Source organism: Psittacula echo (genome assembly GCF_963264785.1).
Source record: "Psittacula echo genome assembly, chromosome: 7".
NCBI lineage: Eukaryota > Metazoa > Chordata > Aves > Psittaciformes > Psittacidae > Psittacula > Psittacula echo.
In genome coordinates, this window is record NC_137740.1 from 34,982,553 (window position 1) to 34,997,522 (window position 14,970).

Here is a 14,970-nt window from a genome sequence, read left to right on the forward strand (position 1 = left end):
AATGAGCTTACTAGGGAAAGTGTAAAATTCAATTTGTTGCTTCCACTTCTGCATTTGGAAAATCTCTTCTTTGTGCAGCAGTTGTATCACTGCTGCTTGAGCAAGTGCAGCCCACGCTGCTTCTGCTCTGCTCTCCTGGTATGACAGACACTGGTATGGTGAAGAGTATCTGACAACAAATCTCTTTTGTGATGACTTACGGCTTTGTGAAGTTTAACGGTCTAGCTTGAAAACTTCTCAGCATTTTTGGCTTTATTTTGAAAAAACCAAAAAGGAATTAAAATCATTCTTAAAACAAAAATATTCCTTAAGCCATGCTCAAGGATTCCATCACTTCCATGATTTAGGATGTGTCTCTGTGTATATATGTAATATTTTATTACATATACATGTTGTATATATACATTCTTGTCATTATAAACAGTACTTAAATCCATGTCTGTAAACATAAATAGATATATAGTTAAGTACTCTTTATAACAGAAGATTAGTCCATAGTGACATAAGTAGAATTAAAGTATATAACAATCTCATGTTAGTTTGAGCTTGTAGGGTCCTCTGTGATCCTTTGGGATGGAGAGCAATGCCTGGGCCAAGGTCTCTAATGGCGTGGCATCCAATTACACTAAGGCTGAATTTGCTCCATTAAGTGCTACGTATTTATTTAAGCTGTCATATATCAGCCTGCACGTGAAAACAATAGAACTCATGAAGATTGCCAGTTTGAGGGGGGGAAAAAAAGGGATTATTTTTCAAATTTGCTTCCAAGTTATTGGGATGAACCAGAAGCTTTCAGAGTGCTGATTAATTGCTCTCTGCTAGCGGCTCACCAGGACCCCTCTGCTTCTCCAAGATCAACAACTTCATAGAAAACGATACAAGGTGCATGGAACAAAGAGTGGAATAAATTACATTAGCAGTTAACTTTCTTCACAGTTAATATATATTAATAAATACCTACAAAATGTTTGAGGCTTTGACCAGGAAGCCATGTAAAATAAACTGTAGTCCCACTTTTTCTTTTCTTCTTTCTTCTGTTTCTTTTTTTTTTAAAGTCAAAATAGATCTAACTGATGTTAACTGTTTCACAGCAGGGGTCTCGTTCTGGTTTCACACTGGTGTCACTGTTGATTTTGGAGGGGGGATGTGATCAGAATAAGGACTGTCACTTTGCCTGCCTTACAACAGGCTACTGGTGCTATGAGAGCACTTATGTCCCGCTTTGCATCTTCAAAGCACTGAGGAGAGATGAGCTATTTGCCATGGGGCTCATCTGAGGAAAATGAGATAATATGATCCCATGGAAGAAAAGGGAAACCCAAGAGGGAATGGGAAAATTTGTTACTGGATATATTTGCAAAAGCAACAGTGTCAGAGCTACTCATTCCCAGTATAAGCAAAGGCTCCACAGCTTGATAGACCAGAGAGGTAAGAACCCAAAAGGTCTTTCCTTTTAGCCCGGTGTGTGCTGAAATATCTTCTCAATCTTTTTTAACTAGCTGGTCTTGAAATCTTTCGTCTTTGCGGGTCAAAAACTCCCCAGTTTTTTCTGTGCTTGTAATATCTCTGTCCATGAAGCTTTGACTTGCATGGAGGTCTCCAAACATGTGGGACAAGGATATCATTGGCAGTTGGGCTCTAGGTCCCCTAGAGCTCCAGGAAAAAGGTTTTCCCTGCAAGAACAGCAATTCAGATGAATGTAACCAATTTTGCTAATTTTCTTCCAAAGAAAGAGGAAAAGGGGTGAGTGAGCCGAGTGAGATATTACTCTGCATCCAAGTGAAGGATGTAGCAAGGGATATTTTTTGGTGGACGCTGCAAATACTTCTTAAAGAGGGAGCAGGCACCTCCCAGTATCACCTGTGGACCACCAGGAGGGGAGAGAAGCAAGAGTGGAAAACTCTTGCATAATGTTGAAAACCTCAAAGCAATCAACCCACAGAGAGCTATTACCCTTCAGAGATGTGCTAGGTAAAAATACAGCCAGACAAACTTTCAGAGAAGTTTCTAAATTGCATGAGGAACAATTTTATAGGAAGGAGGTAACAATATCCTGAATTTGCCTAATTGCTGCAAACACTTTTCCTTTTAAAACAAGTCTCTTGATTGCTCAGCAAAACTCTCAAAGCTGTAACATTTGAGATTTGGATTTCTTACATTTTTTTAATTCTCTAAATGTTTTCCTTTTCTGTGATTTTCTTTTTTTTTTTTTTTTTTTTTTTTTTTGTAACTGCATGGAAAAGAAAATCAAGCAGATCTGAGAAAAGTGGGAAGAGAAAGAAATGGGAGGCAGTGGAGAGAAGATGAAGGGTTTTCAGGGAAACAGCTAACCTCTGTTTTTCAAACCCCTTCCCACAGCAGAGGATGCAGACAGGGCACAAGGGGGGAGCTGTGGTCACTGGCAGTGAAGCAGTCCGTCTTTCAGCTGGGCTGAAGTAGTGCTTGAAGCAGTGTGGTGATGGAAGCGATGAGCCCTGGTTTTATCTCCATACAGATGGTTTGGTTGCAAAAGTCTGGCATTCCCCCCCCCGTCCTCTTAAACAAAGGCCAAGGAAAATAATTGCTACAAATCCTTGTAGTTCATCACACTCTCCTGTATGCATGCTTTTTAGAAAAAATAAACTATCTTGGGCAATGGAGAATTGTAAATGTACTTAACGGGTGTAGTTTCCTCTTGCTTCCATCCTTGTTTAAAGTCATGCTGCCGTGGACTCTGGGGCTTGCTGTAGGGCAGCAAGTAGCTTTTTTTTCCTGCTTGTGCTTGGATGCCTACAATAAATGCTGTCAGTTTCATGGGCAAAAGTTATCTACATCACAACTGAAATTACAATTTCATTAAAATCACTGGCAAAAGTCCCACCAACTTGAAGATACCCCCTAAATCCCAAGTTTCCTGAGACAGACCTGACTTCTGAAATGTGTTGGGAAACACAAATTTTTTTTGATCATGAATATTTGGTTGTTATTAAAAATTAATAAGTGTTTATTTAAAATTATGGCTGGGACAGGTAGAATATGGTTTGTCAGAACAAACTGGAAGTGCTTGAAGGAATGGGCAGTGTCTGGAGAAAACGGAAGGTGGAATCAGTGGAAATAATGTAGATAAATCAGTTCAAAATGCTTTTTTGCTGGAAAAATGAAACAAAAATGATTCTTACACTTACAACGTGTAAGTTGTGTTGAGTGAGATATGGATGAGAAGAATTTTTCAAAGCTGTGCATGTCAGCCAAGGATGTAGGTTTCACAGAGACAAATGAGAATAAATTTTCATCTGTGTCTTGGAATAATCCCACCCAAAACAATATTGTCATGCAGGAATAAAAGTATTCCTTCATATGGTGAAGTAAAATGTCCCAATGGGTATTTTTTGTTTTGTGGTTTGTTTTTTGGAGGTTTTTTTTGTGTGTGATTTTTATGTTTGTTTATTTTTTAAAAAATTACTTTATTCAACCAACCTAGTTGTATATAAACATATACTGGTGCCCTGCAGAATGACACAAAATACACTCACATGTGTAACATGAAGTATAGTTGCTCTTAAGATTCACAATTTTCCAATCAGCTAAGTGTGTCCTGCTTGTTTTACTGGGTGACCTGATGGAGCTATAACTACAGCACATACTGCTGAGAAGTCACTTGCAGGAAAATTGCGGCCTTGTGTCTCCTCAGAAACAAATGCTGGAATCCAGTCTTGCCAGACCTTGAGTTTTCGAAGTGGACAGTATTATAGGATTAATTAATCAATGTTTTTCCTGATTAGTGTATTTGTTATAAGTGCTTCTGTTAGTGTTTCAAGGACTTAACTGCAGTGTATCACAGTGTCAATCAAATATAATTAATAATCTGTTACCATAATTGCATAATTAAAAAGCTGTCTAACTGCTGGTAAAACCTTCTGTCTCTGCTCTGTGGCATCTTGGTTTTTCAGAGGCAGCTTCCCAAAACTCAGTCCTCCCTGAAATACTTGGATGTAGCATGCAAATTGTTGCATCAGTGGTATCCTGCTGTGTCTGCTAGATCTTCTCCAATAATCCCTCAGTTCTTGCTCTTTTGTCACCAGCTGCCTTTACCCTACTGGTCCATGCCCCATATTCTCCCCAGGTGGAATACAGGCAGGGGATTCCTCTGGGATTAAGGCAAGGCAGGTCCCCTCCCCGATGATTTCCGCAAGGCCTTTTTGCAATGATGAGGTGACTATTCAGGCATGAGAGAGAGGGTGAGGTGGCCAGCCTTTGTCAATTTGTGGCTTTTTTAACTTATTTATTTCATACTTTAACTTGTTGGTGCTTAGAATGAGAATTGCCCAGCTTCCCAAAGCAGATGTATGGATGTTTGTAGGCTAGTGATGAAGTGGCTGCTGGCAGGAAGGGGTTAAATTCCTTTTTATTTGTAATGTGCTTTTGAAACAAAACTTCATGACCTGGCTTCCTCCCTTCCTCTCCCCCCCCCAACTTGTTTTTTTTTTTTCCCCTCAAGTGATTACACTTTACTGCATTATAAGCGGCAAATGCATTTGTGTCTCAGGACCGTACTCTACCAGATACTGACACGTTCAACATCTCCCATGGCTTACCAAACACATCAGGGAAGTGGACCTCCCTCTGTTTTCTCATTATGCCAAATAATTAAATGTGGAAATAATTCTAATCCTTTCTTCTGGTTGTCCTGTACCTCTGAAAATATGATAAACTCAATCCAATTAAAAGTCATTACCTCTACAAGGCTCAGTCTCTATCTATAACCTTTGTTTTATAATTCACTCTGTTATCTGTCTTCATTATAATTTGGTAGAATAGTCATCTTTTATTACCGCTTTCTGTTAGAGGCATGTGATTTCCAGTGCTACTTTGTGACACATCTCAGTTTAAAACAGTTAAGGTCTACTAATGAGTAAAAAGAAGTTCAGTTACACTGATTTATTACGTTAAGATAAAGTTTAATTTGCATTTATTATAATGCTGTTGGTTTAAGTAATTGTTTCTATTTTAAAAGGTTCTTTTGCAGCAATAGTTTTTTACTGTGTCAGGGACTATTTAAGTGCATTACCTTTTCAGTCTTACCTCAGCTGATACGTATTTAGTTAAATTTTATTCCCAGTTTCTATTTTCTATAAATAAAGTGATTGATCTCACTAATTCTCATTTAATCTTCCCACCCCTAGTTTTCTCCTAAGCTTGTTGGCTTTTCGTGCCATGTCAGTGTGAGAATATATGTCATATTTACCATTATGGCAATTGAACAATGAACAAAAGCTGGTTCCTTTAATCCATTTTCCTCCCTTAGCAGTAAACAGTACTAAGGGCTCAAAATTTCAAGGCAGGTTCCCCTCCCAGTTTTTCCTTTGGGCCTGGTCCATATAGAGAGTCATGAAAGGCATTATGTGTTAGCTGCTGCAGCTCCGCTTGGTTGAAATATTTTACTAAGATACAAATTTAAGCTATTCGTCAGAGTTTCAGCATGCTTTGGGCTGCCTCCCAGCCAGTGTAGATCTCTACAGGCTCCTTGCTAGCTGTAGATCTGGCCCTCAGTATATCAAACCCTGCAGCTGGCACTTCCCTCTTCCCTTACCCCCCACTCTGTGTAACCCAGAAAAGATTTTGAAAGTCAAATATATATTTATTCCATTGAGGAAACTTTATCAACCAGCACCAAAGTTTATTGGCACTAGCTAGTGATATAATGGGTAGTTTAACCCTGCTAACTGCGAATAATTTTTCAGCGGTGTTTATGGTTGCAGTAGACTCTAACAGACCAGAAGTACAGATAACATAAATATTTCTACCAGAGATGATTGTGGTGGAAACATAAATAAAATTAGACTTAACTTGTAAATAAATTCAGTGCATGCCAGCCAACATTTATTATTCTTTGTTGCTGCATGTAATACAGTAATTTATATAGAAAGTGCACAGGAACACAGGCAGCCAAATTTTGCTTTTCGGTTACACAGGTGCAACTACCTCAGACATCAAGGAGAGCAGCTCCTGTGCAAATGAAAGTAGAATTTGACCTGTAGTCTCTCAGTGCTGGACCCTAATTAAAAGCCAGCGTCTGGTCCACATCAGATGCTTTTGACTGTGTTACTGAATTAGACATGAATGATGCTAGACAGAGCACCAAATGCTACTAGTTATTGTAGGGGTAGATAGTGAGAATTGCCAGAGACGATGGGTAGGTCCCTATGCAGTTACTGTATTATGACTTTGCTGGTCTAGTACCAGCGTTTGGCAATGCTGAAATTATCCTCCCTCCAAGGCCCGATGTTCTTGAGTGTGTGTTAACTTTGCTTCTTCGCTTTGTTGCCTGCAGACAGATTTCTCCCAAGTGCTGAGTGCTCTTCCTACCATCAGGAGCTCACTTCTGCTTCCAGTATGAGCCTCTTGTTTCAGGGTTATTTTCTGCAGATACAACAATTCAGGAAGCAAAAGCTGCTTCCCATGCAAGGAAGGTTTTTAATTTGTCTTGTGAATTATCTGCACTGTTATTACAGATGTGCATCTTGCCATGGAGCACAGACAGAAGCAACTAGGAGACCTAAGCCCTTTGCATGGGGTGCTCCAGTGGTGATCCAAACTGAGGTCCTTTTCCATTCCATGTAGACACTGCAGCCTTCAGTGCGGCACCATGAGAAGTTGGCGATTTCTGTACTTAAGGCCTAAAGTGCGCTGTGCTCAGGCTGCCTTGGGTTGCCTTTTTCTCCTGCCTTTGTCTGTGCAGCTTTTCCTACAACTCCCTCTTCTGCCGACACTGCAGAAGTTTGCTCAGTGCCACTCAGCACTGCGGTACAGGGAGGCTTTGCTGAGCATGCTGTATGAATACCTTCTGCAATCTGTAGTGCCACCAGCACGAGGAGAAAGTTGAAATCTGGGCAACACATTTCCCTCTCATTTTGTTACATTAATGTCAATCCAAAGAAATTCGAGCAACTTTGGCTAACTCCAGGACAGACGCTGATCTCATTTATTCCTTGGTGAAAGTCTAAAGTAATTACTTTGGATTTAACAGTCATGTAAGAGAAATCAGAATGTGGCTTCTGGGGCCGCTGCATGGGTGCTTTGGTCTCCCTTACTCTCATTTTGTAGTCCATGAGCACAGTTTTCATGGTTGGGTTTTTGGAGTGTGTTCAGTATAGCTTTGTCTATGCTTTCTCATGCTAGTGTTAGGGTCAAGTAATACAAGTATGCAATGTGAAGACTAATGTTTGTGAAAGTATTTTTTCTTGGTAATTGAAGTAATGATTCAAAACTACTTCAAGTGCCATGTTTATCTGTAAACTTGTTTGTAATCTCTTTTGCTGTACAACTTAACTTTCTATTTGTAAAACAGTTTCTCTCTCCCCTGCTGGTTTTGTGATTTTTACCTAGCTGGGAACTACTAACTCTGTTTTGTTTAGAATCTAATCTCATTTGATTAGGTTTGTCTGATGCTTTTCACAATGGAGTCCTACCTGGGGGCCCCAGGCTGTGTTACAATGCAAATAATAATAAATAATCGTCATTAGGTCCAGCTCCACAGAATAGTTCTGTGAATAGGGAGCGGCACAAACCCATTTCAGGTATGTTAACTGATAAAATGTTCAAGTGGAGTAATGTAGCTCTTGGCTAGAGTCCCTTCTGTGCCTGGAGATAGTAACCCAATCTCTGAGTGTTTCTAAAGCTAAGGAGACTTCTCTGCTTCTCTAGAGAACATAAAGGCGACCCACTCTGAGCCATGCCTACCTGGTGTGGGACTGTCAGGTGGCTCCCATTTAATTCACCATTGACTATATACTCCTTTTGAATCTAATGGCTTTCTTTTAATTTTTGCTTTTCCTGATCTCCTGTGTTCTAGACCAATGTAGGTATAATTTGTAATCAATCAGTCCCTGCCTGTAAAAGGTTTTTTGTTGCTTTTTTTTTTTTTTTTTTAACTTGTTCAAACAAATTCAGATAAAGGTATCCCACTAGTATGCAACAGGAAATGCCTGTCTCTTTTCAGATATCCCTGCAAATACTCTGTGCTCATTTCCTCAACACTGAATAGAAATGTTAGGTCAAACGAGCATAAATGCTCGCTGGTCTCTTTCAAGGATCCATTTCAGTGTTTTGTGGTACATTCAGGTCCACCCTTGCCTCATGCAGGAGGAGTGACTAATTTACCTGATCCTGCTACATTTCCCCAAAGCCTTCATTGATGCATCCTAGCAAAAGGCTCATATCAGCAGAGCTAGCAGGGCTCAAAGCTACTGACGTGTGACGGACTTCTTCCATCGTACAGAGCTAGGACCTTCTGACGTCTAGTTTTTGAGGCTAAGGGAAATCTTTCTCACCTTTGAGAAGTTGCAGTCATGAATCAGTGTGTATCTTCTCGTTGCAAAGAGCCACCTCCACGTTTATCTCAGCTATTACTTTATCCTACTTGGAAGATGATGCCATTATAAACACATCTGAAGTAGGCTCTCTAGATGCTTTTGCTTCCAGCCTACCTCTTTCATCCAGAGTTATCAGCCATTCAGCTTATGAGCAAGTCACTGGTGGCCATGTGCATGGTTCCAAGAGCAGAGGACCAGATTTATGTGCTAAAGGGTTTATCAGTCAATGGTTGCTTTGGGAATGTGTATCCTCAGGCACAAATTGCCTGAAGAAAGGAAGAATGGATAGTCTGTATGGATGAATTTCTGTTTGTTAGGGATAGCTTTCGGCCTGAAGATCTGGATACAGCTTTGATCCTTGCAGGTCTTTGTGCAAACTTTGAGTTGAAGATCACCCTGAAAAATTGATAGGTGTAACACGTCCCCTTGACACGAGATGCCATTGCATGGCATTTCAGTTGCAGATAGGCATGGTTTCATTGAACGTGTATCCCCATGTGCTTTTGAAAACAGCATGCCTTTGCCTCACTAGCAATCACAGCCAGTGGAAAGTGGTTTGGGTTGTGTTCAGCAACTTCTGCCTTTCTCGGTTGTTAATGTCTCCTACCTAATTGCTCTTGGAGAAGAAGAGGGTGATGAACTGCTAAGAAACATTCAAATGGAAGGAAGTCCTCTCCTCCTCCCAGCCACTCACAGAAGCCCTCTTGGTCTCAAAATGACCCCAGGGCCTGAAGTTATGGTAGTAGCTTTGGTGTGTCACTCTCCTGACCTCATCAGGCACATCCCCGGCATGCAGCCACGTGGACTCTTTCCTGCTGGCGTGCAAGGTTGTGTCAAAAGTGCAAATGCAGGTGTCCACCCTGGTATTTTAGTAGCAATTAACCTTTCCTCCTAGCTTTCCTTTGTAGCTTGCTCATGTTTTTATTATAAAATAGTGGTGAAGAATTTTATGGAGGCTAATATTCAAGCTTCCACATTACCTAATCTCATCTTTTTCCTTATCAGGGGCCTCAATTTTAATTTCATTCCATTTCTAGTGGGGATAATTATTGGACTTTAAAGAAGCCATCTTGAATTTCAAACCTGCAGTGCTCTTTGTGTGAATGCTATGCAGTTACTGGGAAAAAGATGCTTATCAGCACAGCCCCTGGATCTAACTCTGACCTTACAAAGATTTTCTATCAGTCAATACCTCATGGTTTTGCTGGAAGTCCATCTGATCCGTGTAGGTGTAAATTTTAAGGGGAATAGTCCCACACCCTTTGAAAATGAGGACCAGATCCCTGGTTCATGTGCATTGGTTTTAATATAACACCTTCTGTCATTAATTTCACAAGTATGTCTTAATGGTCTTCTCTTGGTCAGTTGTAATTCAAATTCTTGTTTACTTTGAGGTTTTAAAACATATTTTTGCTAGAAAATGTTTCTATTTTGGGCAGAATAATATTTCAGTAATCCGTTTTACCCACACTGTTAGGGCTTTGGGGCATATAGGCGTATTATATTTTCCAGAGCTTTCAAACTGAAAGTCCGTGTTTAACGACGACATCGGGTGTGGCTGCTGGAAATCAAAGGAGGCACAATAGACCCAGCAAATGGACTTGTCTCCCTGCCAGGCTTCCAGAAGCCAATTTATCAGCTGCAGCTTTGACCCTATATGGCTAAAACCAAGTGTAGCCAGAATGACTGAGATAAGTATAACCGAGGCCTTTGAGTCTGCGAGAGAGAAATTGAACTGGACTGTCCCTAGGGGAGAAGAAACATCTGTAAAGCTATGCTTGCTTTAATGTTTAAGGCTCAGCTTTTGCTGGCTCGTGGGCAGGCACTGCTATCAAGTGGGGCTGAGGAAGGTAGCCCTTCGGGGAAAAGCAAATGGCAGGTTGTTGCTTATGTTGACTTAAACAACTAGGTGGGCTGCTTCAGTGTTTGGTGGAGAGCTGAGTGTAGCCATGGGACACAGGTAGAGCCTTGGTTTTATGGGGCACTGCTTGGTGGAACGGGAACAACAGCAGTGACTGTGAGATGAGCTTTTTGAGGAGCTTGAGTGTCACGCACCCAGCTGTCATGGAAAATCAGTAGGATTGAGATGCTGAAGTTTTTAAGCCCCCTCTTCAGTCAGCCATGTGCTTATCATCATTCAGATCACTTTCCTTGTGTCATTTCTCTTCCTGCACCCCATGTGTATACACAGGTTGTGATTTTTTTTTTTTTTTCCCCTCTCCTGTTTCAAAACCAGCTGAAGTCTTTTAGGCTGGACTGCAATCTAAACAGCTGGGGGAAGACATCTGAATGGGAGCAAGCTTGCCCTGGGTGGATGCAGCATTGCTGCTGGCCTGTAAAGTCAGGAAGTGCATTGGGGTTTTGGGGATGCGCAGACGAACCTCTCTTACCCTCTCCACCACGCTGGAGCAGAGCCATGTTTGGGGCAGCAGCAATGCCACAACATAACAGAGATGGCTGGTAAAGTGGTTGTCTCAGTGCAGGGCAAAGTGAATGGTGGCATCCAGGTAGAGCTGTGTCTCTATCCTTGTCATGTATTTTCTGATGCTTGCAGTTTCAGCTGAGTTTTGCTGTGGCCAAGAAAGTACAGACATGGGCTCATAGGTGCTAGGCACAGAGCAAGCTCTCTGCACTAGTGATTTCATGAACCCTTCAGCACCTTTGCCAAAATCAGCACCACTGAGCTGTGACAGACAGAATTTCTGAAGCATAAGCATTGGAAAATCCCTCTGTGTATCCTTCTCAGCTAAATGGTAGAGTCAGTCAAGATATTCTGCTACTCAATGTCAGGTATTAGAAAAGTGACAAATTAATCAATATTACGTTCAGTTGTTGAGTGCAGGAGGAGTCTGCCAAACTGGAGGCCAAGCAAATGAGTAGCTGAACTTTCTTGTGACATGTATGAGGTCATAGTCAGTGCCACATAAAAGAAAGAAAAACAGCTCATGGCTGTGAATAAATTGCTCACAGATGAAGAATCCAATTTGCCAGTCATATGATGGGAGCAATCTATTCAAATGATTTGTTATGTTCCAGTGTTTGTCTTAGTACTAGAAGCATGAAAGCACAGATATAAAACTGTGAGATAATATGTAACAAAGATGTGAGAGACAATGGGCTATGACCAGTTTCCAGTGGAAAAGGCATACAGTGCTAATCTACCATGGATAGTTTCTTAAATGAGCAAAAAATTGAAAGAACATGTTAAAGTTGCCTGTTTCTTCACCGAAACGGAGTAGTTCTGAATGCCAAGCCCAGTGTAACACTTGGATTTCTGGGCCAACTGTATTACGCAAATATCCTCATGAGCAGATCTTAAATATTCAATCTCTCAACTGAATTCGTTGGAGAATAGTATTCTTGCTTCTTATTAGGTTAGAATTAAGTGAAATGAATTCTGATGTGTAGGAAAAGTACAGTAACCTTAATGAAGTTAAATAAATGTAAATAATCAAGAAGACGTTTGGTTGTTTTGTCTTTTTGCTGCTTTTGCATGTATTATTGAGTTGAGTGCTGTATTGCTGGTGCAGTTAAAGCTCCTGCTGAAGTCACTTGGCTTTTTTTGACTAAAAGGAATTTACAATCAGCCTTACATTTTGAGCTGTCAAAACTAGTGATGTTTTGCTTTTTTTTTTTCCTTTTCTTTTTTTTTTTTTTTGCTTGCTAAGCCCCAGAGATGAAGTTTTTCCTAAAGTGTTTTGGATCTGTCCCAGGTTTTTTTTGCGACTGTAAGAGGAGAACATTCATGTTCTCTATAAGGTGCTGTTTGGATCCTGAACTTATTTTAGACCATTGCGTTTCTTGGAGGTCAATGGTAAGATGCTGATTTACATCAGCTGAAGTTCTTGCCAAGAGTTGTGTGGTAGGTTGGATCCTTTCCTCTAAAGACTAATTGGAGACCATCAAACTTAATTTTGGCTATTTTAGGTTCAATCTGTCTCTCTGAAAGACCAGTAAATCTTTCCTGCTTTTCACTTCACTTAGATTTCAGTTGTAACGTATAATGCAGGCTTTCAGTTGTAATTTCGAAGCATATACAATGCAAAGCGCTATATCCGGACCAGATTGGACAATAGGGTGTGCCTACATACACATCTGTATGTAATTCCCTTGCTTGCGTTCAGTGATGTAAACCGCTTTTGATGTTGGGAATATTGAGAAACACTGTGTACCCCCAGGCCTACAGTAGGGAAAATCTCAGCTCCTTCCAGGGTGAGGCTCTGCTATAGGACCAGTGATTGATGAAGGTTCTGCCCGTCTTCCAAACTGTCTTATTCATTTTATGTGCAGGCTGAAAGGATTTCATATGCAAAATCTGCCAGGATATTTCAAATCCTACTGTTTGGCTTTATTTTACAGGTGATGAATGTTTGTATGAAAGCTTTCCTGAACTTCCTTTGGAGGAAGTGCCAGAAGCTGATGGAGAGGCTCCAAATGTCCAGTGCCCAACATCCATCAGCATTCAAGAGCCATCTTCTCCAGCGACCTCCAGTGAAGCTTTCACACCAAAGGAGAGCTCTCCTTACAAGGCTCCGATATACATTCCTGATGACATTCCTATTCCTTCAGAGTTTGAGCTCCGAGAATCCAACCTTCCTGGAGCAGGATTAGGGATATGGACTAAAAGGAAGATTGAAACAGGGGAAAAATTTGGCCCTTTTGTAGGAGAGCAGCTGCCACACCTTAAAGATCCCAGTTACGGTTGGGAGGTAAGATACTGTGTATGTTCTTTAGGTCTGTTGAACTCTCTTGCGTGTCTATAAACACAGAACTATTTGCAGAATTTGAGTCCTATCCTGCAGCAGTAGGGGAATATTTGTATGCATGAAGACTGCTTTTTGGCCTTTCACATCTTTCTGGGTAGAAACAAGAGTAAATTAAGAAAAAAAGGCAGGAATTATTGTTGCTCTTCATGCATGAAATGTGTCTGGGTATTGGCAGGTGATGCCTCTCTTTTGAAAAAAAGAGGAATAAGTTGTGTTGTTGGAACATTTCTGTACCATTTTCAGTCTGCTCTTGGACAGTCCCGCAGTATGTCTGTGAGTGAGGGATGTGTGAATGACACTGCAATATCTGTTTGATAAGAAACTGGATGCTGCTTTCAGGGTTGTTTAATTACCACTTTCTGTCAACAGTGATTGGAGTAGCCCTAAAATCTAGTGTTGTGTAGCTAAAATCACTATTGCAGAACCTTGTGCTACTTGGGAACGTCGAAAGCTGAGGATTTGATCCTGCTTCTATTTAACTTAATGGGAATTTTGTCATTCATTTGAAGTATGTTTGGATGCTGATGTCAAACCCGGGGATGATGTGGCTCGTGCCACTTTGTCAGGTGCTCTGAGAAATCTTGCTTTTCCTGAAGGAGTCAAGGCCTACTTTGGTGACTATGGCAGTTGTCTCTTGCTTCTCCTGTCTTTGGGGGCAACATATTTTCCTTGTTGTGGTATCACTGGGGAGCTGGCTGAGCTGCAGGTCCATGGTAAGGGCTTTAGACCCCAAGTGGTGCAGGTTGCCAGTTGTGTTATGGTATAACAAATGCTCTTGCAGGGGTTTATTCATAGTTTCAACAATGTTCTGTAGAAACAGAGTGCAATCTCAGCTTTCCATCTGCATGTTTCCTTTGGTTTCTGATAAGGGGAGAAGTGGAGAGTTTGTACAGCTCTCCAGGGGCACTGCTGACCTCTGGAGAGATGAGAGGTTCATTTTCCCAGGAAAAATGGAGTTTCACTGTAGGGCAAAGCCTTTCAGATATGGTGGAAAATAGAGGTTTTATTTGCTCTTAACTGTTCATAAATACTCAGTGAGTTCATTCTAAACTTTCCATCCAGCTGTTTAAACTCTGGAGACCTGTGACAATATGACAGAATAGTGTCAGAAGAAATTATAGACCTGGCAGCACTCTATCGTTAACAGACCCTGATGCAATATAGTTGCTGGTGAGAAATCTTTATTATTTGAAAAAGGCACCAGGAAACCATAAAATCTGACCTTTAACCCGACCACAATTAAGCTTAGATATTGATAACAGAAATTGGAGCAAAACTGCAGGGACATGGTTGTACTTGCAGGTTTAGCATATTCCAAAATTAAGGTATTTTACACTGGATCCTCAGCTGGTGTAATGCAGGATAAACCTTGTAAAACTGAGGGAAACTCATCCTGATTTTCACACCCTTAGATCTTGATAATATGCTGCAATATTAGAGAGTAGTTTTCCTGCTTAAAATACTTAGGATTTGGGGGTCTACAGAAACCAGACAAGAAATACATGTCTTGATAGTGCTGGAAGCCCAGCTGGCAGATAAAATCCCTGTCACGCTGCAGGATTTGTGCCATCTGAACAGTGTTACATATTTGGGACAGCTGGGGAGATGCTATTGAAAAGTATTGGACAAAATCATACAAAATCAACAGGCAAGTCCCTCTGCAATTTGGCCACTCATCTAGAAGTACTTTGCAGTGTTCAGAGGACCTTGAAAAAGTGTTTTTCAAACAAGTGGGTTCAGTACATATATTATATTTGAAGGGAGACAGAGAAATGCTAGTTACCAGAGTTTACAAAATGAGTAAAAGGGCATGTAGTGAAGGTTAGGGCTAAAGGACAGATGTGGAGGACACC

At 40.9% G+C, this 14,970-nt stretch overlaps 1 protein-coding gene across 5 annotated transcripts in view; it reads left to right on the forward strand.

Moving 5' to 3' along the window:
• Positions 1–14,970, forward strand: part of MECOM (MDS1 and EVI1 complex locus) — a gene marked incomplete at its 3' end in the record, with an annotated part of 343,754 nt that overhangs the window by 141,747 nt on the left and 187,037 nt on the right. For all 5 annotated transcript variants that reach the window (XM_080622515.1, XM_080622517.1, XM_080622516.1 and 2 more), the window contains exon 2: positions 12,711–13,060. In XM_080622515.1, the coding sequence (XP_080478641.1) occupies positions 12,711–13,060 (350 nt within the window). The remainder of the gene's footprint in view (positions 1–12,710; positions 13,061–14,970) is intronic.